This window comes from Hemibagrus wyckioides, linkage group LG07 (genome assembly GCF_019097595.1).
Source record: "Hemibagrus wyckioides isolate EC202008001 linkage group LG07, SWU_Hwy_1.0, whole genome shotgun sequence".
Classification (NCBI taxonomy): Eukaryota; Metazoa; Chordata; class Actinopteri; order Siluriformes; family Bagridae; genus Hemibagrus; species Hemibagrus wyckioides.
The window spans coordinates 13,437,199-13,462,590 of NC_080716.1; the positions used below are offsets into that span (position 1 = coordinate 13,437,199).

The following is a 25,392-nucleotide window of genomic DNA, read 5'->3' on the forward strand; positions in this document are numbered from 1 at the left end:
GAGCCAGCACCCCCTCTCAACCCCCAATCCTACATAAAATGACTAATCCTCTCCATGAAATAACAGGTGTTTCTCGGTCCTAGGTTGAACCAGTGTGGTCTCACAGGACTGGGGTCAGTAAGGTTCAGTGGTGGAGAGAAGTCTTACAACAGTGGAAAATGTCAAGACTGGTTTTGTCTCTTGCCGCCTGCGGCATACCTTCACATCATGCCACATTTTCCTTTCCACCTCCTCTCTTTTCTAGCCCTGGCTGGCCTGTTGTCCCTGCCCCCTCCATCTGTCACCACACGATGTGTCCGAATTCAGAAGGAGCAGCTAAACCTGACACCAGTCAGCTGAATTAAGGGCCTCAGCCAGTGTCATGTGGGCCTCAGTAAACCCAGAGAAATCTAATACTGCGCAACCCATTCAAGTAATGGACAACTCCCACAGCTCCATACAGAAATGAGCAGCGGCAGGACAAACGTGACAGACTTCAAATAAGTGTAGAACATTGACGCTAAAGTTACATCAGATAGACATCATGCCACTGTGATCCCAACCTAAAAGATCACGGATAGACAAGAGGGTAAAAAACGTAAAAGGACAGAGAACCTATTATTCTCTCTCATTTGTCCACAGACTCTCTGACACACCCACTCACACACAGTCAAACAAGCACGCCATGTAACTTCTGCCTAAACAGGTGACAGCTTTAGTCAGGTGATTGAAATGTGAGGGAAATGTTTTGTAAATATATTTATAGTCCTCTTCATAGATGATGACACTAGTGAAACACACTTAAGATATAATGCCTGTTAAAATACACAGTTGGATACCAATGCTTTCATTCATCCATTTTCTCTACCGCGTATCCTACAAGGGGCCACAGGGATCCTGAAGCTTATCCCAGGGAATTCGGGGCACAAGGCAGAGGATATCCTGGCACAATTGCACGCACTCACACACCATGTACAATTTAGAGATGCTGACCAGCCTTCAGTGCATGTCTTTGTACGAAAACCCCCAAATCACTGGGATAGGTGCTAACTCCAGGCACAGAGGCAGGAAACCACCGCGAAACTTTGAGGTGAGAGGCAAATGTACTAACCACTAAGCTATGTTACAGTACATCTGTTGTGGCAATAAAAGTAACATTTGCCTCACCATCTTGCTGCTCATACTTATGACACCCATTTTTGCTTATGATTAATGAATAATATACTGCAGTATAAGTAGCATAACTAACAGCAGCATGATTTTTGTTTTGTTTTTCGAACTTATTAGAAACATTTGTAGTAATTTATAAAGCAAAACACGCTTTAGAAATTAATTTTAGTTTTAAAATAAATGTAAAATATGTAGTCATGTACAGTGTATTAACAGATATTTTTTGTAGTCAGGGTACTATGCTTCCAGGTGTTGATGTCTGCTATGTAGTCAGTATGTACACCGATCAGGCATATTATGAGCACTGAGAGGTGAGGTGAATAACAGTGATTATCTCCTCATCATGGCACCTGTTAGTGGGTGGGATATATTAGGCAGCAAGTGAACATTTTGTCCTCAAAGTTGATGTGTTAGAAGCAGGAAAAATGGACAAGCGTAAGGATTTGAGCGAGTTTGACAAGGGCCATATTGTGATGGCTTCATGACTGGATCAGAACATCTCCAAAACTGCAGCTCTTGTGGGGAGTACCCGGTCTGCAGTGGTCAGTATCGATCAAATGTGGTCCAAGGAAGGAACAGTGGTGAACTGGGGACAGGGTCATGGGCGGCCAAGGCTCAGTGATGCACGTGGGGAGTGAAGGCTGGCCCGTGTGATCCGATCTAACAGACGAGCTACTGTTACTCAAATTGCTGAAGAAGTTAATGCTGGTTCTGATAGAAAGGTGTCAGAATACACAGTGCATGACGGGTCAGGGCTGTTTGGGCAGCAAAAAGGGGGACCGACCAACACGATATTAGGCAGGTGGTCATAATGTTATGCCTGGTTAATAAGACACCACATACACTTGCACCACGCACACACGAGCAGTATTAACATGATGTGATGGTAAATGATGAGAGAACACAAAGTCACGTGATATTTTAATGATTATTTGGATGATTCGCAACTGTTTCATTTGGTATAAGTGTTCGAAAACTTTTGAAGTATCCGCTGAAAGCAGCATTCACTTCCGGAAGAAAGGCCGCTGAGAAAGTGGGCGGTCACGGTAACAGCTCGAGTTAGGTTAGAATAATCCATAGACCAAATTTACTGACATCCATGAAAAAAAACATCTCTATATACACACACACGTTCTTGTATTCTCCTCATGATGAGAAACAAACCCGGCTTTCTATCAGTTTAAAAGTAAACTTCTACTGGATAGTTGACGCTGATTGGCTGTAGTGAATACGTCATTTTCCCCCGCCCACTGTTTGAGGAAGCAGCTCGCCACGCTACCTCTGTTTTGTTTGGATTCATCGAGAGCCGCATTAAAAACGGTTACAGAGCGCCAGAAAGCCACGTAGTCCTCAATGAATCTGCCTCAGGTTTCCTTCTGTGACTAAACGCAGAGCGCTAAAGCATTTTCTCACTTGGATTCAACCTCACTCGGAGGCGAGGTAAACCTTTTGAATGAAAGTGAAACGGCAGCAGGCCACACAAGTTAGCCAAGCAGGAAGTAAAAAACACGGCTGATGAGCTAGCGTGATTCGTGCGTGCAGGTTAACGCTTTCTTGCTTTCATCTACCCTTTTCACGTCTAGATAATAGTCTTGAGCGTTTCATCTTGCACATTACTGCCACATTTAAAGCACTAAATGTACAAATACTTGATTTATACGCGTGTTTGTGGCTCTCGCTGTGCGCCTCTGCACTCAGGCCTGGCAGATCGGGTGCAACAATTAAAGATTCTTCACACTTCTTCTTCCTTGTTTACGTCTTAAACGTGTTAAAGACACTTGTTTGTTAATGAGGATCGTGAGTACGTTGCAGGATGTTGATGTTGAGTCGTTGCGTGAAAAAAAAAAACCATTTGTTGTACTTGGAAATCTTGTTTATAATTATTTTTTATTGTTTCCACTTCATCTTGATTACTTAATTGGCGCATGTTCCGAAAACCCCAAATCAGTGGCAACACGGATTCTCTTAATTCTAGCACTTGCTTAAAAGAAACTCTCTAAACTCTTTTTACTTCACAACAAAGTTATAGACTGTTCGTATTCCTAGTGAGAATCCATGTAATTCATTGATGGAGACTACAAAAGCACCTCTGTAAGTCTGTCTAGATAAGGGTGCCATAAAAATGTAAGTTCCTGTGCAGCTGAAAGCATCAACACGCGTGTGCTGATTTTTTTTTTTATTTTTTTTTTTTTACTCCATAGAAGCTCAACCTCAACACTTTGACAGAAATCTTATGCACATTTTAAAACATTAAAATCGTTATATATCATCTCCCCATGTGTTCTAACTGCCACTCGGACCATTTGTCTCTTCTTGCAGTTCCCATCGCCTCTCTGTTTTTCCAGTGAGGCCTTGTGACAGAGCGCAGCCATGAGTGATCTGGAGAGGACCCTGAGCCAGGACACCTTCGAGCAGGTTTGGAATGACAACATGTGAGTTGATACATGATATAGATTAGATGAGGTGTGGGGCTTGCTTTCAGTATTCTGTGTGATTTGCTGACCCAGAACAAGGCTGAAGCAAAAAAAATTTCAAAAATCATTGAATTCAGTGGTTGGGATTTGGCCCCTTAGTTCCAGTGAAAGGAACTCTTAATGCTTCAGAATGCCAAGACATTTTGGACAATATCATGCTCCCAACTTCGTGGGAACAGTTTGGGGATGAGCCCTTCCTGTTCCAACATGACTGTACACCAGTGCACAAAGCAAGGTCCATAAAGGCATGGATGAGTGAGTTTGGTGTGGAGGAAGTTGACTGGCCTGCACAGAGTCCTGACCTCAACCTGATAGAACACCTTTGGGATGAATTAGAGCAGAGACTGCGAGCCAGACCTTCTCATCCAGCATCAGTGCCTGACCTCACAAATGCACTTCTAGAAGAATGGTCAGAAAATCCAATACACACACTCCTAAACCTTGTGGAAAGCCTTCCCACAAGCTGTTATAGCTGCAAAGGGCAGGCCAACTCTATATTACACGTATGTGCATGTAAAGGCAGTTATCCCAGTTTTGCCGTGGCTCGCAGTCTCCGCTCTAATTCATCCCAAAGGTTCTATAGCGGGTTGAAATTAATCAGCACCTTCTGAGCAATATGATTCTGTAACTGGGCTATTTGTTAAACTAGATTTAACAAAGTACCTTCTAACTATTTGTTTGATTTATTCATGTGTGTTCATTCACAGGGGTTTGAATCACCTGCTAACAGAGCTGCCAAGAGCTGACAGTGATGCCTGGCTCATGGCTGTGAGTTTTTTTCCTTCTTCTCTATTTGTCAATATTATGTCATTAACTGGCACATACTATTGTATATATTAAACATATTAATGACTTGAAGCATTTCTTGATGTTAACATACTTTTAATTTGATAGGCCTTGCCCAGTGACACCTTCAGTGAGAACTTTGATCACCTGGAGCTCACAGAAGACCCTGAGAGTGCTGGCATAGCTTCTCCGATCCTAGACAGTCTGCCCCCTCCAGCTGCAGTGGTGCCTTCCACCAGTGACTATCCTGGAGAATATGGCTTCCAGCTCCGCTTCAACCAGTCCAGCACAACCAAATCTGTTACCTCAACGGTTAGTTGTAGAGGGCAGCATGGCTGTATTTTCACCCTGAAGTTAAAAATCTTAAAAGTTTAGAGTTTAAACTGTAGCACTGAACTTTTGTGGCAAAATAAGATGATGCTCAAAACCACGAGCATTTCATTTTTAATGCCCTATTCTTGTATATAAGAAAGACTAATGTAATTTTTTTTTTTCTTTTCCTAGTATTCCACATCTTTGAATAAACTGTACTGCCAGCTGGCAAAGACTTGCCCGGTTGATGTCCTGGTGGAGAAAGTTCCTCCTCAGGGAGCAGTGCTAAGGGCCACACCCATTTATAAGAAACCTGAGCATGTGTCAGAGGTGGTGCTGCGCTGCCCTCATCACCAAAATATTGCTGAGAATAATGAAGGTATTCTTTTTACATCGTAAACAGCATCTCTTTAGAAGAACCTGGAGGTTATCTAGGCATGTGCCAGTATTTGGTTTAGCTTGCCACATGCTACAAGTGAAGCTTCTTTGCATATTTAAAGCCTGGAGTAAAATCATTTCAGCTGTTCAAGAAATGTTGAAATCTAGTTACATGCATTGATTGTTTTGACTTTCTGGCAAAAATTCAATGCAGGCGCTAATGTTAGAAAAGTGGGTAAAAGTGACAGGGTGCTACATTTCCATACACAAGTCACAAGTTTGATATCAACATGATGCATTGGTGCATTTTAGACATGTATCTAAATACATTCTAAGGATTAAAAAACAACCCTGACCAGTGTCGCAATTTGCAAGTATGCAAAATATCACTCTAACCATGTGTGGTTTAATATAAGGTCTATTGTTCTAACTTTGATCCGATAAGCTGCTATGCTCAGTTATAAAACATTATAAAATTCTAGATAGATGCAGTTACTTTTACTTATAACCAGCAAGAACATTTCAGCAATGTGCATAAAAACAATTTACAAAACAAAACATTTCTACATTATCTACATTCATGATGATCTCCTTTTAAAACAGCTTTTATTATGTTTATGCATGTAATTGCACTTCTAATGCCTTGTTTTTAATGATATTTGTACTGTTCTTTGTGCTTTTCTGAATACACCATGGTATTTGTTAATGTCTGTTTGCATATGCACTCTGTGATTGCAGCAAGAGGTCTTATTTTATTCCTGTTCTTCTCACAGGCATGGCCCATCGCAGCCATCTTATCCGTATGGAGGGAAGTCAGAAGGCTCAGTATCTAGAGGACTCAAACACCAAGAGGCAGAGTGTTACTGTTCCCTATGAGTATCCGCAGGTTATTTGTTGAATTTAAATATTAAAGTCAAGAGAGTAGTTACTCCATTATTATATATGGATGTACATTTGATTCTGGCAATGTCTAGGATTTTTAAATCACCTTCTTAAGTTCCTGTTTGGATTTGTGTTCTGGTCAGGAGGGTGTATGTGTAATTAGTAGGTGATCATTTTGGATACATTGCAGTCATAGTTTCATGAAGTGAGATTTTTTTAATGGCAGGTCGATAAACCAGTTGCTCTCACTACCCACACTTTTTTGCCACTTTTTTCCCCTCTCTGTCTGCAGCTGGGTTCAGAGGGAACCACTGTCTTACTAAATTATATGTGCAACAGTTCTTGCATGGGAGGCATGAACCGCAGGCCCATTCTTACCATAATGACTCTTGAGACACATGAGTAAGTTCTACTTTGCTCCTTCACTGGTATTTCCTCCACTCATTCTCTGCTTGTAAATTAAACAAAAATGTCTCTTGCCAGTCGGCAGGTTTTAGGTCGACGTTCTTTCGAGGTCCGTGTGTGCGCCTGCCCTGGACGTGACCGCAAGACTGAAGAGCAAAATCCCAACAAAAAAACGTTGAAGACAGCCACAGGAATTAAGAGAAGTAAGAGCCAGGGTAAAATTGGAAGTTGATAGGGTGAACAACACTTATGAATGGGGCTTAGGCTAACCTCTGATCCAAAACTCTGCGTGAGATATTGATTTTTTGCCTGATCTGCAGTTTTGCATTTTAAAATATAAGAAGTGATTTCATTTTCCACATTAACTTGTCTTGTTCATACCAAGCCTGCATACCAGCTGAATTTGTTCAGTATAAGTAAATAAAGCGTAGATTTTTCTCCTGTCCTAGGGATTCAAAAAACAAACAAAACTAATACACGAAAAACCTGAACAGTCTTTTTAATCCTGAGCCACTCATTTGTCCACCTCTGATGAGTCTCTGAATTGCCGAATTTTATTAAATTCACTTCCTCTCCTCCTTTCATTATAGAGTCTCCAGGCACAGAATCAGCCCTCCCCTCACAACATGCTGAATCAAGTAAAAAGATCAAGATTGACTCCAGTTCTGAGGAGGAAATCTTTCATTTGCAAGTGAGTGGAGAAAAATACAGTCTTTAACAAGCACTCTACTTTATAATCTTGTTTCCTGCCAATGAGGCATAGAATTACTATTTGTTTACTGTTGATGTCATAAAGAAAAACCTTTAATCTTCGATCGTAGATCCGTGGAAGAGAGCGGTTCAATATGCTAAAAGCAATTAATGACGGTTTGGAGTTAATGGATGTGATGCCTACTGAAGATATGGAGAAATACAGAAGGAAGAGGTAAAAGAATCATATATCCAGTAAGACATGCATAAAGTTATGTCTGTATTTCAGCTCCAGATCTGACCCCTAGCATATCTTTCTTTCCAGTACTTTGAAGAACTTGAAAAAGAGTGGAAAGGACCATCAACAGCCAAGCCGTGGGAAAAAGCTGCTTCAGAAAGATGAGAAGACAGACACTGACTAAAAATGAGCCCCTTTCTCTTATTGTTCTGTTTTGTGTGAACGTTTCTTCACTTTTTATGTTCAGCGTGTTTCACTGCCTTATTGAAACTTTAGAAATGGCTGACAAATTAAAGGAATAAACAACTTTCCTAACAGATTGTGCAAGTCTCTGGAACTGTACTGGAGCAATTGAACATCTTCCCCTAAAATAAATGTGATTTTTGTTGTTGTTTTTGGATTATGGTATTGATTTGCTCTGAGCCTTCATTCTAAAAGGACAGATGGATTTTAATGCCACCAAAATACCTTTACACCATTCAGTGTTTTCCTTTAATTTGTCACCCTGTGTCTATATGCTTAAAGCTTTCCTAGATTGCATGTCAGTGCAGCATTTGATGCCTCATTTTAATACATTTTTTATATAAATCTTGTGATTCATAAGATGGATTAAAATATTGTGCTAATGCAAAAGCTTTTATCGCTGAGGCTTTGCTAAGTGATCATGTGCTGTGTGGTACTTGATGTCAGCTCTCTCAGGTCAGTTTTTGTAATAGACAGATGTATTTTTCCATGTCCTTCTATTTTTTTGTATTTTCTAGTCATTCCAGATATATTTTTACATGACAAGCTGTTTTTTTTGTATTCTGTTGTTTTTTTATGAGATTTTTTGCTGTAAGCACTCTGTCTTGTTCAGTGATAACAATGAGTTAAGCCATGTTTATGTCCACATATACAAATCCTAACAGCAGTTCATGTTCTTTTATATTTTGCTACATAAAAATTGCATGTCAAGAAAGCAAATAAAGAAATAAAAAGGCGACGTTGTGGCCGTTCTTATTGCTAACAAGTAAGGTTGTTTTGCTATCACACCTCTGCTAAATGCAAATATATTGATAACTATTTCCTGGTGCTTTTATCTGTCTGCGTACATTCAACAACCTCATTCAAGTGGCATCCTTTACCAGTTGAAGGTCAGTCTGAACTTAAATTGAGATTGTGTGTGTTAGAGGGAGCTTCATGTGTGCTTCTGGTCCTGATACATGATTGCTGATATCTTGTTTCACTGAGAAAATTTTGGTTTGTTTTGTTTTTGCCTGGACCTGTGACCATCATCCTTGCGATCTCAGCATTGTAAGATGTTGTTGCTGGGGTCTTTACTTTTAGTTGGTAAGTTGTAACTTTAAGTGTCTTCTACAGTTCTAACTTGGGAATTACTGGCAAATGATACATGAACATTTTAGCTACAGCACCTTTTTAAAAAACATTACTAATTTACTTCCCATATAAAGGTAATAAGGTAAGGTATATATCCTATTTTACCATGTACTATTACTATGAACGTAGACCTTGGCTCTAGGAACTTACTGTATTGTACTTCCTGGAATACCTTGTCATTTGCATGCACATGTAGATTAATCTTTAAAATATTTCCGTGTTTGAGTCAATAATTAGTCATTTAGTTTACTCATTATGTGTATGTTTATACCTGTACCTTAAAGCAACTAAATAAGAAAAAAGCAATATTTCCTTGAGTTAGGGTCAGGTCTTTGGTGAAGTATATGTTTAGACAGTGACCAGCAGTGCCAAAGTACTTTATTAAACCTTTTCGGCTGTTCTGTTTGGTAAAATACCAAATGTCATATTTGCATCAGGTTTATGTATTATGACAAGAAAAATGAATTTTAGTTTTTAGTGCACACATTCTATTTAAAACCATAATAATCATCGCTGAAAAAAACTGGTTCATTTTGACAGGTTGAATGTAGCTGTCTCATTTATATGTATGTTTCCAACTGTGTGGATTAAATAAAATAAATGCAGTCATAATAAGTATATTATGTAAAGTACATAATGTACTGTGCTATTGTAGACTAAATAGTAACTTATTAGGAACATTATTAGGATTATGAGCGACTCCATTGCATGAAAGGCCAAAAACCAAAAAGTAACCAAAAAGCCACATGCTAACATTTCCAAGAATCTGGTAGTGTAACAGGATGGAAATGTAAAACTGTGTGCAGAGTTTGTACTACTCTTTCCATATATTCAGGATATCAAGTACTCCGTCCTAATTTGTGGCAATTTTTGTATTTTAAAATGTGCAAGAGAAATTTTAAAACAAAAAAGTCAATATCTTTTCCCATTTCAGCCAAATAAATAACTGGAAGCCATGTATTAAATAATATCTGAAACAAGATATTAATTTGTGAACTCTAGTTGCACAATTCATGGCTCTGATGAGAGTTAGTGGTCTTAAAATATTAAATTGTTGCCTATTAATTTGTGGATGCATATTATTAAATAATAACAACCATATAAATTAATATAACTACATATAACAATTTAATTGTTTCCTTTAGTTATGCTGTCAGATTGCGATTTGTTGCTTTATGTGAACTTTTACCAAGCAAGGGCTTGAGAGTAAAATTTTGTTTCTCAGCTATGCCACCAAAGGCTTAAAAAAGAGTCAAAAATCCTTTATATTTTTTCACCTGTCTTTTCAGCGGTTTCTGTTATATGCGTAGAGAGAGACTATTTTTACCACCTCGATCCAACCACATGGGACAATGCTAGGCTGCGGTGTCAGGCCTGTTACAAAGACTTAACCACCATCACCCCATTAAATGCAGAGGTTATCGGACTGAACCTTATCTCGGACTACTGGATCGGCCTGCGGCAAAACATGAGTGGTTCAAAATTCTGGGCACGATGGGCCAACGGTGAGCCTGTCGTCTACCAGAACTGGTATCCTGGTCATCCTGTGCCAAAGAAAAAGCCTGAGATACAGCCCACATGTCCACCACCTCCAGTTATCAACAATACAAAGACAGAGGTGATGCAGTGCCCAGCTTTCATGAAACTCTGTAACTGTCTAAATTCATCTAGTGGCTATGAAGACTATTTGATGGAAGCCACAGAAATGTTCAACACAACTAACAGTACTGGGAAGAAGTGTCCAGCCCTGGCAAAGCTCTGTGATTGTCTAAATTCAGCTGAGGAAAATGAAATGTCTCTTCCAGAATCAACAACAACTCTAGCTCCAACAACGCTTCTATCTACAAGTACAATCCCCCCAGCAAGTACTATCAGTAGTGACCTAGAGCCTGAATATATTGAGGATTCCTGCGTGGTCCTGCTCAGCTTTGGCATGTGGCAGGAAAAGCAGTGCAATGAATCCCTGCCCTACATCTGCTATGATGGTAAGGATACAGCAAGCCAGTTTGACTCTAATACATTTTATTTACATTTGTTATTACTAGCAAATCCAGGCATGTAAATGCTTTGAATAAGGTATTTCCTGGTGGTGTATTAAGAAACTCTTGGACTCTTGGGTGTTACAGTTAGAGAATAGGTTTTTTACCTTATTTTTAAGGGTCATTTTTATTTAATGTACTGTATGTAGGTTAGGAGCTGTAATTTCTGAAATATGCAATGGTCAGTGACATTTGCTTTTGTAAAAAAGCAGTCTTTAAAAGTTGGTCATCATGCTGAGCTGAGTGTTTCAATTATTACTGAAGAGCATTCCTGTGACTGTAACCGGTGCCTCCTTGATCCTTAAAACAGCCATAAATCAGTTGAAAGAATCCATATTTAATGGCATAGCTATTTTGTGAGAAATCAAAAACAAAGACATAAGAGGGCACTAGATCAAGGGCATACTGTACATGCATCTCTTATGCAGACATCTTTATTTTAGACATATTATTTTACTGAAATTAACAACTAATAAACACAAAAGTCTCTTCCTGAGGTACTTAAACTAGCCCTTTAAAAAGCTTCGTCTGTTTGCTTTTCCTGTGATGTCAGCAATTCAGCATATACTGTATTTTACACATAATTGAAGGTTAGCTGATTGTCTGTGCAGATCTGTTAACTTTTGTTGGCAGTACCTGTGGTGTGGCCTAAAGGTGTGATGTTACTCATCTTAACACAATTTGGCAGGATAGATTTTGTGATTCAATGGTTGAACACAATGGTCTTTATCAGAACGTTGAGCCTTAACCATTGAACAATTTTAGATACACAGCCTTGTACAGATGCCTCTGAATCATCTGCATAACTGGTACATATTTAAATCCATGACTGGAAATTTATAGAAGAGTGTACAAGGAAGTTGAACAGAACACAAAAGCCTTGTTGTATGATTTTGATGCACATTGATGTGTGGCTGAGTGAGTGAGAGATTATACTGTAACTTCCTTCCTGATGATCCTGCTATCAGGGCAGTGTTCAGCTGTATTGATGATTAACTCAATGTAGGAAAATATAAATATCCCACTATATATATATATATATATATATATATATATATATATATATATATATATATATATATATATATATATATATATATATATATATATATATATATATATATATCTTTACACCTTTACACTCTCATGCTACAACTTCATGCTTGCACCATTAATGTCATTCTATATATCCAGGTAAACTCAACTCACACTGATGGTTTTTGTTTAAAGTATTATGATTTGATAATTTTCTTTATCTAAAAACACAGCTAAAATGACTTTGTATTTAGTACATCCTTTGGAAAAATGTTTTTGAAAGGGTCTGTAAGTGTTCATTGGACAATTAGTTGTTCTGTTTCTTTACAAATTAATAAAAAGATTATATTATATTATATTATATTATATTATATTATATTATATTATATTATATTATATTATATTATATTATATTATATTATATTATATTATATTATATTATATACTGAAATGCCTCTGGTTTGTAATTTCTGTATCAACTGATCATTCAGTTCACCCCACTAAAAGCATTTTTTTTTTTTCAAAGAAGCCTTCATTCTTTATGCTGTACCCATTTTCTGCAGAAATATTTTATGGTGATGTGAACATTTCTGACGAGACACAAAGCAGCGCTTTTCTGACTTGGAGTGTGGCAGGTGTGAATATTTCTCGGTACAGAGTAGAGATCAATGGCAATCAAACAGTAAATATTACAAATGGGACAAGCTACCAGATTACAGGCCTGGATCCTGGAGAGCTCTACAGAGTGCAGATAATCCCTGTGAAGTGTGAACGGGACCTCAATGCTCAGAATATCTCCTTCTACACATGTGAGTATAAATCGTAGACATCCAGCAATCTCTGTTAGGGATATTAAATGAATATTTTTGTGTAGTATTTTTAATGATATTAGTTGGATATAACAACACGACGTTGGCTTTAAGATCCTTCAGTGACACTTGAGACAAAGGAATTAGCCTGCTTTATTTTATTTTATTTTATTTTATTTTATTTTATTTTATTTTATTTTATTTTATTTTATTTTATTTTATTTTATTTTATTTTATCTATCTATCTATCTATCTATCTATCTATCTATCTATCTATCTATCTATCTATCTATCTATCTATCTATCTATCTATCTTTCTTTTTGTTGACTGCAGCAGTGCAGAGATTATTATAATGAGAGGTGATTCTATGCATTCCCAGACTAGTTTACTGATATATTGCCTGTATGAAAAGCATGTAACAAGTATCTTCAGCTGTCTAACTTAAATATGAAATGTTTTCCATATGTCATTTATTTGGATATTTTTATGGTATTGTTTATTTCCTTTATGCTGATACCAATAGTATTTTTTTTGTATTTAAATAACTAATATTTGTTGTCTAATGTACTCAGCACCATTTGTTGCATTTTTTGTTGTTTGTTTTATGTAAAATCCTCATGCAGGTTTTTTCTCCCCGAAATCTTTCTCCTAGTGCCAGAGGAGATCAGAAATCTCACCAAAGTGAGTGTGGAAACAACCGTAATTACCCTCAGTTGGGAAGTATCAAGAGGATCTAATGTATCCTATTTAGTAACTACACAGCCGGGGAATTCAGATAAAATTTGCCAAATAGACAGCTCCAGACATTGCTCTATAACCCAACTTCAACCAGGACAATTGTACAATTTCACAGTTAGAGCTGTGGTCAATAGAACCACCTTTGGAAAGTCAGATTCCATTCCTGCTTGCACCAGTGAGTAATCCAGTTACCTTTATTAAATTCTCTTACATTTAACAAAATCTCTGACATTTTTATTTAGTTAAAAGTATATAAATTATTTTGTCACTGATTAGCATGAAACTAAGAAAATAATACACCAATCAGGCATAACATTATGAGCACTGAGAGGTGAAGTGAATAACACTGATGATCTCCTCATCATGGCTCCTGTTAGTGGGTGGGATATATTAGGCAGCAAGTGAACATTTTGTCCTCAAAGTTGATGTGTTAGAAGCAGGAAAAATGGGCAAGTGTAAGGATTTGAGCGAGTTTGACAAGGACCAAATTGTGATGGCTAGATCACTGGATATAAGGGATCAACACAATATTAGGCAGGTGGTCATAATGTTATGCCTGATCAGTGTATACGCAAAAATTTATACTATTCAGACATCTAAGTTTGGAAATTGTCCAGGATTTGATCTATAAATGCTGCTGATATGTAAATGCAATGCATAGCATTTGTGCAAATTATTATTGTTATTAAAATAAAACAGATAATAAATGATGTAATAAATTGTTGTTTAAATTGCCCATTTTTAAAGAGAAGAAATCAGAATTTATGATTTGACGCCTTAAGTCCATAGCGATTACTATGGGTTGTTTGCTGCTAATATTTCTTTCACTGTAGCACAAACAGTATGTTCTACTTTAAAAAAAATGAAACTGCCAACTTACCACCTTGTTTGCTTGTGAACCTAATTTCACAGAGCCTTCTAAAGTGATGAATCTAACTTCTTTAAACAATAATAGTACCTCCATCACTGCAATGTGGGATTCACCTGATGACAACAGATGGCAATACAGCTATAACATTACTCTAGACAATAGAATTTTCACTAGTGATTCTAAAAACATTACAATGCCCAACCTTGTACCTGGTACTAAATACACAGTAAACGTGTCAGCATTTGTACCAGCCTGCTCTGAGAATGGAGAAACAGCTTCCATCAGTGCCTACACCAGTGAGTCCAAGATTTCTCTTTTTCTTTCTATTCCTTTTTTAGTGCTCTTATTACATGTTTTGTATGAGAGAACTATTATACTGTAATGGCTGGTATTAGATAGGATGGTTTAAATCTAATCTTTCCAATAGCTTGAGAATGAAATTATTCAGAATGATGTGTATTGCAATGCATTATATCACATGGTCTCATCAATAGCAAAATAAGAATGATGTGGGGCAAACTATGAGTTCTAGTTGCTCAAGTCTGCAGGGATTTTTTTTACCATACTAAACAATAATGTTCTTATTTAAATGAACTTAAGTTTCTGTCATCCATCCATTTGTATAATGTTGTACTTAGTTTATGTACATTTAGTTTATCTCCCAAAAGTATTTTAGGGGAGGATGACAGAGCCTCCCCACAACTCTAACTGTTGTTTAGCCCCGCTAGCCCATCTACCACATGTATATTAGCCGCCCCATGTTAAAGCTATCTGGCTCTGCAAATTATATTAATTACTGAAGAGTCAATAATAAATTATTCAAACTTTTTCCAAGGTGTCATTCCTATGAGCAAGTTCAGTCATGTGGCATATTAATAAGATTATTATTCACAAGAATATTCAAAAGTGTTTGTTATGAATTCTGTATCATTTTTATTTTATTTTCTTTAGTACCGATGTCCGTGAGCAACCTTCATCTGATCACTTATAATGACAGTATTACTGCAACCTGGGACCTTCCAAATGGAAATTTTGCTTGGTTCAATGTGACTATCTCTAGCTCCATGAGTGAGAACATCTCATGTCCCACTAACATTACCAACAATCTGAATTATACTTTCAAATCTCTGAAATCAGCAGCATTGTACACTGTTAGTGTCGTTACTTATGTGGAGAAAGACCTGAATCCAAGCACACCAACCACTGAATCAAATTATACCAGTAAGTGTCAATAGCTTTCATACCACCAAATTTAAATACCAGTTCTATGACAGTTTTACAGTCATTTCACTTTTTGATTCAGTAAAATGCTCCATGACTATATATTATAAAATATGGACCACTCTGATGATCCTTAATAAATATATATATTAGCAGTGTCACATGCTCCATTTTTATAATCCGTCTGCTATTTATTTTCTTTTCTGTTCTTAGGACCTAATTCACCTGGTACAGCCAAGGTGGAAAACAGAAACAGTAGTACTGTATGTTTAAGTTGGAAAATCCCTGAGAATTCACAAGGGGTTAAAAATATTACTTACTCAGTGAAATATCTTTCTAATTTTTGGAATGATAAAGGAAACCAGAACATAACTGACAATACCTCTGTCATCATTTATGGATTAAAATCTGGCAGCAAATACACATATAACATCACTGTCCTAGCTGGAACTTTGGAGAGTCTTCCCTCTGTGACCAGCGGAATAACAGGTAAGGAAATGATAACTTGATTACATCAAAAGCTTAGGCACTATATTTTCTGCTGTTATAAGTCTAGACTCTAAGTTAAAGTATACTAATTATGGATGAGGGGGCATGGTGGCTTAGTTGGAGTTTGCCTGTTTTCCCTGTGCTTCAGGGGTTTCCTCTGTGTACTCTGGTTTCCTCCTTCAGTCTATAGTCATGTGCTGTAGGCTGATTGGCATCTCTAAATTGTCTCTAGTGTGTGGGTGAGTGAGTGTGTGTGTGATTGTGCTCTGTGATGTCTTAACATCCTCTCCAGTGTGTCCCCTGCATTGTGTCCCATGTCTCCTGGATAGACTCCACGTTCCCCACAACCCTGCATAGGATCAGTGGTACAGAAAATGGATATATAGATATTCATTTAGGGGAAGGGCAATTTTTCTATTCTTTTTTTAACCACGTAAAACCAAACCAAAAATTACAAGCGTAAATCAACACGTGTATTTATTTTTTTTAATCTAAGATTAATATGAAAGTCATGCTTTGTGTGTCGCTTATATGAGAAAAGCAAACGCTGAAAACCCACATTAAGGAATTCCTCAAAATAATAATAAGTAATTTTGTTTTTAATTGTTTGCTGTAGGTTAACCGGATTACAGAATAAAAATGTTTCATTCTTCTGCTTTGTATTAGTCATATGCTGTGTCCAGTCAGTAGTAGAGAGCATGATATTAAATAACAACCTACTCTTCGTTGTGTGTTAATATAGATGTGTTTCTCAATTTGCTGTTGCACTTTTGGCTTTGTTGTTATCTACTAGAATCTGTTGTGTCACTAAAAGGTTACCATATATAGAAGCTTTTACATTAGCAAACACATTCACATCCACAGTTGCATTCAGATGAATAGTAATAAGTACATATAAAGCAATAAATACCAACAGGTTTTTATGTACAGTGGCCTGTAAGTAAAATAAACATAAAATCACATAAAAAAACAAAGACACAAGAAGCATCGTCATATTAACCAGTAACCCCAGATCACATTACTAGTAAAGTGTCAGAATTCTGGAAAAGTATGTCTACTGCATCTCAATAGTCTGTGAAATTGTAGTTTGTTCCTTATTTATGCACATATACAGTATTCTGTATTGCCATGTTAGGCATTACAAATGCTGTAGTCAGTTCACTCAGCAAACAATAATTAATGGTGCAGTTACTAGAAATGTTAAGTGTTATGTGACTTGTGTATTAATGAGTCAATAGGCAAAAAAGAAACACTGTGATGAAATGTTTTTAATTGTAATCAGCAGTTTTCAAGTCAGGAGACCTGAATCCACATCATTAATGTTAATGTGTGTAAGTGTTTTCAGTTTGATGAGTCTGCATGGTAATACAAGGTAAAATACAGAACATGGAGTGAAACCATGGCATGTCCCCACAACAAACATGCTGTTCATTGGGAGTTAAATATAAGACATAGTGGTGTTGCTGTGAGTGCTTTATAGGTTTATTAGGTATATTATTGTTTGAATCATTTGTAAATGGCTCTATCCAAGATCTGTGTATAAAAAACACCTTGTTTTTCTTTGTGCAGAGCCTGTAAATAGAACTCTAACCATTTCACTGCTGTGTTCCTCTTCCACTGGGCTTTACTGCATGAGCAACAGCACTAAGCAAAATGTCCTTAACAAGGTGAGTGACAAATATATAAATTGACAGTGAAGAATTTTGACTGAAATAACAGTACTAAAAGGTTACCACATCCCAATATCTAAGTACAAATATATGATGCAATATTCATATATTTTACAAAGATTCAAGTCTAAAAGTAGACATTTATGATTCTTATCAGAAACTGCTTTTTTTGGGGCTTATGTACTTTAAAAGTTTATAAACGTTTATGATGTCTTGTAGAGCAGTGACTAAAAAAGATTTGAGTTAACCCTCAATGAACCAGACACCAAAAATGCAGGCTTAATTTCAGGAAGTGTTGATCAATGAACATTCAATTGCCTTTTCTAAAACGAATAACTACGGTCTTGAATAGAATGTGTAGATTCCACTAGCTGGGTTATTGATGTCGTTATTATAGATGGGTTATTGATGTACATTTTCAGCATTGATTATTCATACAGTTTCACTCTTTGATAATAATTTCTGGTGAGCCTTCCTCTTGAATCTGAATTCTGTATCTTTTTCGTTGTTTTTGCAGATTTACAGTACTATTTTGGAAACATTTAAGGATAACATTTTCTGGAACCTTACATTGCATTAGAGAAATGACAAGAATGCACAAATTATTTTCTGAATGCTTGCAAGACTGTCAGTTTTGCTTCTTTAATGTCATTTAAACGACTGTGATGTTCTCTGCTCTTTATGTCAGTTTTATATTTATTACAAGCCATGATGCTTTACGTCTCTTATAATTACATACTAAGGATAATTCATTCTCATATGTAAGTTAATCAAAGAATAATGTAGCTGATTGTGGATTATAAACATATTTATACTTAATGGGAGAGGGTACTCTCAATAAAGTTTGAGATAATAAATTCATTTTCGTGTCCAGTTTTCTTTAATCATTAGCTTAATGTTCACATGTTTAGAAGTAAACATAAATATTTTAATTATTCTGATATATCAGATCATCTGGCTTTGATTATAGCTTCACAATCAAGTACTTAGAGTACTTAGGCACTTGTACATTTATTCATATATGATGAATTCTTTTCACATGATCACATATTGTTTATAGGATGTCACATGCATTTACTTCATGTTCATGTGTATTTCCAGCAAAACATTTTGAATAAAATGCATCTTCACATGTTTTTCCTCATGCTATTAGGCTATATACACTATATGACCAAATGTTTCTGGACACCTGGCCATCACACTGATATGTGCTTGTTAAACTTCCCATTCCAGTTTTAGTGCCCCCTTGCTGTTATTATTACCTATCTGGGCTTTCCACTAGATTTTCAAGCATGGCTTTGAGGATTTGTGATCATTCAGCCAGAATAGCATTAATGAGGTCAGGCACTGATATGGGCTGAGGAGGCATGGGGTTCAGTCAACATTCCAATTCATCCCAATCGTGTTCACTGTGGTTGAGGTCATGGAGTTCTTCCATTCCAAGCTCGGCAATCCATGTCTTCACAGAGTTTGCTTTTTGCACAGGGGTATTATACTGCTGGAACATGTTTCTACTGTTCAGCTCTGTAATTCAATCTGTGTTACAAGAGAAGAACCACATATAAATTTGATTGTCAGGTGTCCACTAACTTTTGGCCTTATAGTGTACTCACATATGAACACCTTTAAATAACTAGATGGTACATTGTACTTGCAATGTTACTTACTTAAAGGCTAATTATCAAATGTTATTTTAGGTGGATCTACTTTTCTTCAAGTTAAATTTGAGTCTCCAAAATGTCTTCATTTAGTCTCTGGGCTCAAACACTATTTAAATATGAGTCAGTGTTAACAGTGGACTATACATAAAGAACTCTAAAAAATTAGACTACCAAAATTAGACTACTTTTAAATACACGGATAACTTTGCTTTCCGTGGTTGCAATGCTGGAAAGAAACGGTAGGTGGCGTGGCTTGACAAGCTAAAATAACCTTGTGTCTTTCATTCCATCTAGGGGAATATGACCTCAATAACCTTTATGACTGGCTACAGGCGATGACATTTCCCTGTTGCAGTAATGAGCACAACCCTGTAGAACTAATCTGAAGGCTTTTTTAGAAATAGTTTAAAGTGGACACACAGTGTCTATCATTTACCAAAAGTCATTAATACTAATAATGCTGAAGAAAAAATAACCTTCAAACGAAATGGTATGTACTACAGTTGTATGCAGGCTATACAAATATACCTCACTGCACTGGAGAATCTTTCCTGTTAAGCAAGCATGTTCAAGTGGTAATTAATAATAATAATAATAATAATAATATAAAGAAGAAGAAGAAGAAGAAGAAGAAGAAGAAGAAGAAGAAGAAGAATATAATAATTAGAAATATAATAAATTAATTAAATTGCTGCTATTAAAATAAGCAATTATATGCACACCAATCAGGCATAACATTATGACCACTGAGAGGTCAAGTGAATAACGCTGATTATCTCCTCATCATGGCACCTATTAGGCAGCAAGTGAACATTTTGTCCTCAAAGCTGATGTGTTAGAAGCAGGAAAAATGGGTAAACGTAATGATTTGAGCGAGTTTGACAAGGACCAAATTGTGATGGCTAGATGACTGGACTGGATCCAAAACTGCAGCTCTTGTGGGGTGTTCCCGGTCTGCAGTGGTCAGTATCTATCAAAAGTGGACCATGAAAGGAACAGTGGTGAACCAGTGACAGGGTCATGGGCAGCTAAGGCTCATTGCCATCCATGTGGATGTTACTTTGACACATACCACCTGCAGACCATGTTTCATGGAAACGGTATTCCCTGATGGCTGTGGCCTCTTTCAGCAGGATAATGCACCGTGCCACAAAGCAAAAATAGTTCAAGAATGGTTTGAAAACACAACAATGAGTTTGAGGTGTTGACTTGGCCTCCAGATTTCAATCCAATCGAGCATCTGTGGGATGTGCTGGACAAACAAGCTCCACGAAGGCCCAACTATCTTAAAGGATAATCTTGCAGGATAATCTTGGTGCCAGATACCACAGCACACCTTCTGGATCTAGTGGAGTGGACCAACACAATATTAGGCAGGTGGTCATAATGTTATGCCTGATCAGTGAATATGTAAAACCACAAAGGTTATTAACCACAAACCGGCATACCGCAAAATAAATCATGGGAATTATCATCGGAAAAGCAAGAATAACTCCAAGACTCCAAACAAAAATAAACTAATAAGCAATGTACGTATTGTTTATAATTTCTAAGAACAGTCGATTGCTATGAGCTTTAAAGCTTTGTTATTAACTCCGTAATCACTGAGCCAATGTTTGTGTCCATGTCTTGAAATACGTTTCCAGTTGAGAAAGTTAGTTTTAAAGAAATGTTTGGTCATGCAAAGTGTTGTATATGTCCTTTAATGTTTTTATTATAGCTAATCAAATATCACAAAACATTTCATACATGTCCCTACAACGCAGGGCCAAAGAGATTATTCCACTTTTTTTTCCCATTGAAAACCTAGATTGTTTACAGTTTTATAATATTTGTTGATGTTGCTTAGGCAAAAAATGAAATGAAAGAAGAAACTATTTGTTTAAACAACATTAATATACATATATTTATTTTGAAAAAAATAATTCAACAATAATGCATTCAGCTGATTTGTTTCGACGTTTACTAAAACTGATAAAGGTTCATTTTTACTTCTGAGATTTATGAAATATGAATGATACCAGTTAGTCCCGGCAGAACAGTCTGCTGTTGTTTTGCGTCACACTTTTCCAGTTTCGTCCAATCCGATGCTGCATCAGCTCGAGCTTCCGGTCAGAGCTCGCGAGTCTGGAGGACGCAGTAAGGCTGAAGACGTAATGATGCTGCGCGCGCCCTGCACACTCTCTGTTTCTCACACTTCAGCAACGACTTGACGACCTTTTAACAAACTAACATTAACCTGGATTCGGACAATATGGGTAAAGAAGACATGGTGTGCCGACCAGCAGCGCTGAAATTCACTATCGATCACATCCTTAACAAGGACTTTGATGCAAATCGCCAAAATTCACAGCACACCTCAGAGAGCAGCTGTTCGTCGTGTGAAGACCAGAAATGTCATGAAACAGGTGATTTAAACATACACACACTTTAAAGTGCATTTAATACTAATGTGAACATTACGCTCTAAGAACACTAAACTAAGCTTTCTTTGCCATTATTGCGATACTTTTCGTGTGCAATGTGGATATGGTGCGTGGAGACGATTATTTTAGTGTGCCTTTAAGTACATACATTTAAAGGTATGCACGTGACGGTATATTATACTAAAGGTGTGCGCGTGACGATGGCACGTGAGCGACAATGAAAGGTAAAGTTTAGTACTCTTTCCCCCTTAGACATGTCCGTGTAATGACCGCAGTGTGTTTGTTTGACAGAGCACAGAGGTAGCGACGTCTATGGTCACTCTCTGAGCATCACGATGAGTGAAAAGTTTCCTAAAAATCCCAGCAGCAGAGAAAACCACAAGAAGCCCAACCCGCTGGCGAAGAAGAAAACGCGCACCATTTTCTCCAAAAGACAAATCTTCCAGCTGGAGTCGACTTTCGACCTGAAGCGCTACCTGAGCAGTGCTGAGCGAGCATGTCTGGCCAACTCCTTACAGCTGACCGAGACACAGGTGAAAATCTGGTTTCAGAACAGGAGGAATAAACTCAAACGCCAGATCTCCACAGACGGGCCGTACAGAGGAAGTGTTGGGAGTAATATTTTTGGAGGATGTTTGTTGCCCACTCCTGTTCCACTTCTGTACACAGGGAACTCTCCTCCACATTACCTGTATCTCTCCCAGGCCAGCAAATATTTCAGCCTTTTCGATGGAGATACGTGATTTCTCACAACACAGATGTTTGCTTTTTTTTTTTCTTTTTTTTAATTGCATGGAGAATACGCAAACATCTGGAAGCACAACACTGGACTGCAAGTCATTTTAACTTGTGATCATAGCTGCACAAAAATAATTGAACAGTAAATCTATCATGACTATTTTACTATGCAAGATGTTAATAAGGGGAACATGAAACAATTCCCTGATAGGCTTTATAACGCATGTGACAGTCATAAAATGATGAAATCACATCATTTGAAAAACCAAAATACTGCTGTAGAAAAAGACAATCAATGATCTTTTTTAAAAAATTTGAGTTAGAAGTTAGTTTTTATTCTAAGAAAAACACAGTGTTTGCTTTAATCAGTATCACTAAACCATGGAGCATTACACTGCAACATGCTGATCAGTGCAGTTTAACTGTGAACTCATTTAAACACAAATGTATTTTAGAATAGTTTAGGATATCAATATTTGGTTTTCATGATTTTGTTAAATATATTGTTCTTTGTGACATTTCTGGCAACTGGGTTATATTTCTATAAAATACCTCCAGCTCTTATCTTGGTGCATTTTTTACTCTTATTTAAATGAAGTGAGTAAATAATCTAAACTGCTAACTGTAAACTAATGATATATATATATATATATCATATTTTTCAAATCAAAATTGTTCTTAAACATTAAAAATTTGGCAGTAAACATTCAAAGAAGTACACATATATGTATGTATGTTCGCACACTCTCACACATTGTTATATATTTGTGCAAATATATATTGGGAAAAGAATTGTTATTTGAAGAGCGTTCTCAGAGGCCATAGTTAGCTTTGTTCTCCAATTTTTCCAGGTCACTTAATCCTTTTGTGGTCAAGCTTGTCTCTGCTTCCATCTTTCAGAGCAAATTAAGCGTCTGGTCGAGCCAAAATGTGCATACAGCCTCCAAGTAAATACTTAGTATTGATTATTTACACCTTGTTCTCATGTATATGCCAGCAAATCTGACTGTGTTCAATAAATAAATAAATATGCAACATTAAAAACGCCCAAGATATGCTAAAGAAAGCTGAGCCATATTTATATTATATTTTATAATGTATTATTATTATTATTATTATTATTGCCTCATAATAGTTAACTCTCATTCTCTGAAAAAGACTACTTCCACTAAAGAACTACAAAACAATATCAGACCATTATATTCTTTTGTCAGCGTATTTAGTTTACTTATACCATTCTAAAGGTATTTACAGGGTGTTCCAAAGGTCTCCTTTGAATGCCAGCATGCCTTCATTGTGCCTTCAGTGGATGTTTGTTGACGTCCACTTCTCAGTTTCCGTCTTTCTGAATTTGTTTCAACAGACGTTTGACAAGAGTGTCATGAGACTTTGTGACAGCTTCCCGATCCAGCCATGAAAATGATTTCAGTATGATTTAATATTAGTAATATATATATATATATATATATATATATATATATATATATATATATATATATATATATATATATATATATATATATAGATATTTTTTTTTTTTTTTTTTTTTTTAAAGAGAAAGTGTTAAACATTTTGGAAAACATTTTGCAAAAAGAGTGTTAATTTGCCCTATGTATGCAGACTTTGGGACACCTTGTATAGATATAGTTGATTTTTATCTCTGTCGTTTATTTTTTGAAGCACAAAACAATTACATCTCTGTAAAATGTCTCATTTCTTGGCCACATCATGGTTTCTGCAATAGAGCAATGTAAAAAATGAATAAATAAAAACCTAAATATTTGAATAAACCTGAGCTTTTACCCCCAGTAAATCAGGTTTGTGGTTTTATTTGATTGCATTTTCTCATATGCAGTCAAATACATTACACAGTCTCACCAAAAATCCAATTAGATGTCTATAGGATGAACCTGTGTTGTTTTCTGTAGGTTAAAAGGACTTGTCAGATGATAGCAAGGATAAATGCAGCATTATAATGAAGATCATTCAGAGTCACTTCTTTTCAATATTCTTTTTTTCTCTGCAGTACAATGGGATATAGTAAGATTTAACAAGCAAGGCTTCTGGATATATAATTCAACAGCTAAGAAAACATGACCATGAATCATTACCTGTTTGGATTCAAAACTAAGAGCTGAAATATTAAACCAGTGAATAACAAATTAAATATCATCTATTTTATATGAATGTTACTCCAGTCTGGTGCACTACACAACGATCAGGCAAAACATTATGACCTTCAGAAATTAATACTGGTTCTGATAAAAAAAAAAAAGGTATCAGAATACACAGTGCATGATGGGTCAGGGCTGTTTTGGCAGAAAAGGGAGACCAACACAATATTCGTCAGGTGGTTATAATGCTATGTCTGGTCGGTGTAGTCCAGTGAAATAAAAACAAGCAGTGAGTTTATAATATTTTACAACAACCAATAGAAAAGACTTGTTTATATCTAATGAAAGAGAAGCGCAGATTATCATGTAGTTCTTTCCTAAATAGAGTCTTTAAAAGGATTTCAGTATGCATTTCCAGGCTTTGACTGAAATATTGTATGGCTGTATGAATATCTTAGACTGTCAGTACAGCTAAAAGAGAATATTAATATTGATGAATGTAGATTTTAAGAATAAAAACATAAAAAAGTATAAATGAATATTCCACTACTGCTGCAAACAAAATAAAATCTTTATTTCTGCAGTGTTTCAAAGGTTTGTGTTGCTTCCATGTCTGTTTTATCATTTGTAGAAACTTTATTTATTTATTTTTTTATTTTTATTGCCTAGCACTCTCCCTGGCTCAGCCACAGTTTTCTTCTATTCAGAACTATTTACTTATGTTTGGAGCTGCAGAATAACGCTGTACCACCAACAGCACATTCAGCCAAAAGCACATCATCTGCATGGACAGTTTTGTCATCTGCACTAAATCACACTGTAACCTATCTAATGGGAAGTTATTTACACAATTAGGGGACTAGCAGAGCTGGACAAAGTGGAAAATTCG

At 36.5% G+C, this 25,392-nt stretch overlaps 3 protein-coding genes across 4 annotated transcripts; all 3 read left to right on the forward strand.

Moving 5' to 3' along the window:
• The first annotated feature begins 2,390 nt into the window (after positions 1-2,390).
• Positions 2,391-8,296, forward strand: LOC131356662 (cellular tumor antigen p53-like). Of its 2 annotated transcripts, XM_058395811.1 has the most exons (11): positions 2,391-2,589; positions 3,469-3,581; positions 4,331-4,391; positions 4,518-4,721; positions 4,914-5,100; positions 5,873-5,985; positions 6,274-6,383; positions 6,465-6,589; positions 6,977-7,077; positions 7,208-7,311; positions 7,402-8,296. In XM_058395811.1, exons 2-11 carry the CDS (start codon positions 3,520-3,522, stop codon positions 7,496-7,498), a joined length of 1,164 nt encoding a protein of 387 aa, XP_058251794.1. In that variant the 5' UTR covers positions 2,391-2,589; positions 3,469-3,519; the 3' UTR covers positions 7,499-8,296. The 2 variants fall into 2 exon arrangements, with proteins under 2 accessions (XP_058251794.1, XP_058251795.1); XM_058395812.1 differs by lacking the exon at positions 2,391-2,589 and having other exon boundaries at positions 3,469-3,564.
• Positions 8,297-8,433: 137 nt separating this feature from the next.
• Positions 8,434-18,388, forward strand: LOC131355696 (receptor-type tyrosine-protein phosphatase eta). Its single transcript, XM_058394115.1, has 9 exons — positions 8,434-8,643; positions 9,981-10,676; positions 12,329-12,574; positions 13,228-13,488; positions 14,226-14,480; positions 15,136-15,405; positions 15,619-15,894; positions 17,464-17,561; positions 18,082-18,388. Exons 1-9 carry the CDS (start codon positions 8,613-8,615, stop codon positions 18,142-18,144), a joined length of 2,196 nt encoding a protein of 731 aa, XP_058250098.1. The 5' UTR covers positions 8,434-8,612; the 3' UTR covers positions 18,145-18,388.
• A 2,972-nt stretch (positions 18,389-21,360) lies between these two features.
• Positions 21,361-23,822, forward strand: LOC131356393 (homeobox protein HMX3-B-like). The gene is made up of 2 exons (XM_058395374.1): positions 21,361-21,633; positions 21,943-23,822. Exons 1-2 carry the CDS (start codon positions 21,480-21,482, stop codon positions 22,392-22,394), a joined length of 606 nt encoding a protein of 201 aa, XP_058251357.1. The 5' UTR covers positions 21,361-21,479; the 3' UTR covers positions 22,395-23,822.
• The last annotated feature ends 1,570 nt before the right edge of the window (positions 23,823-25,392 follow it).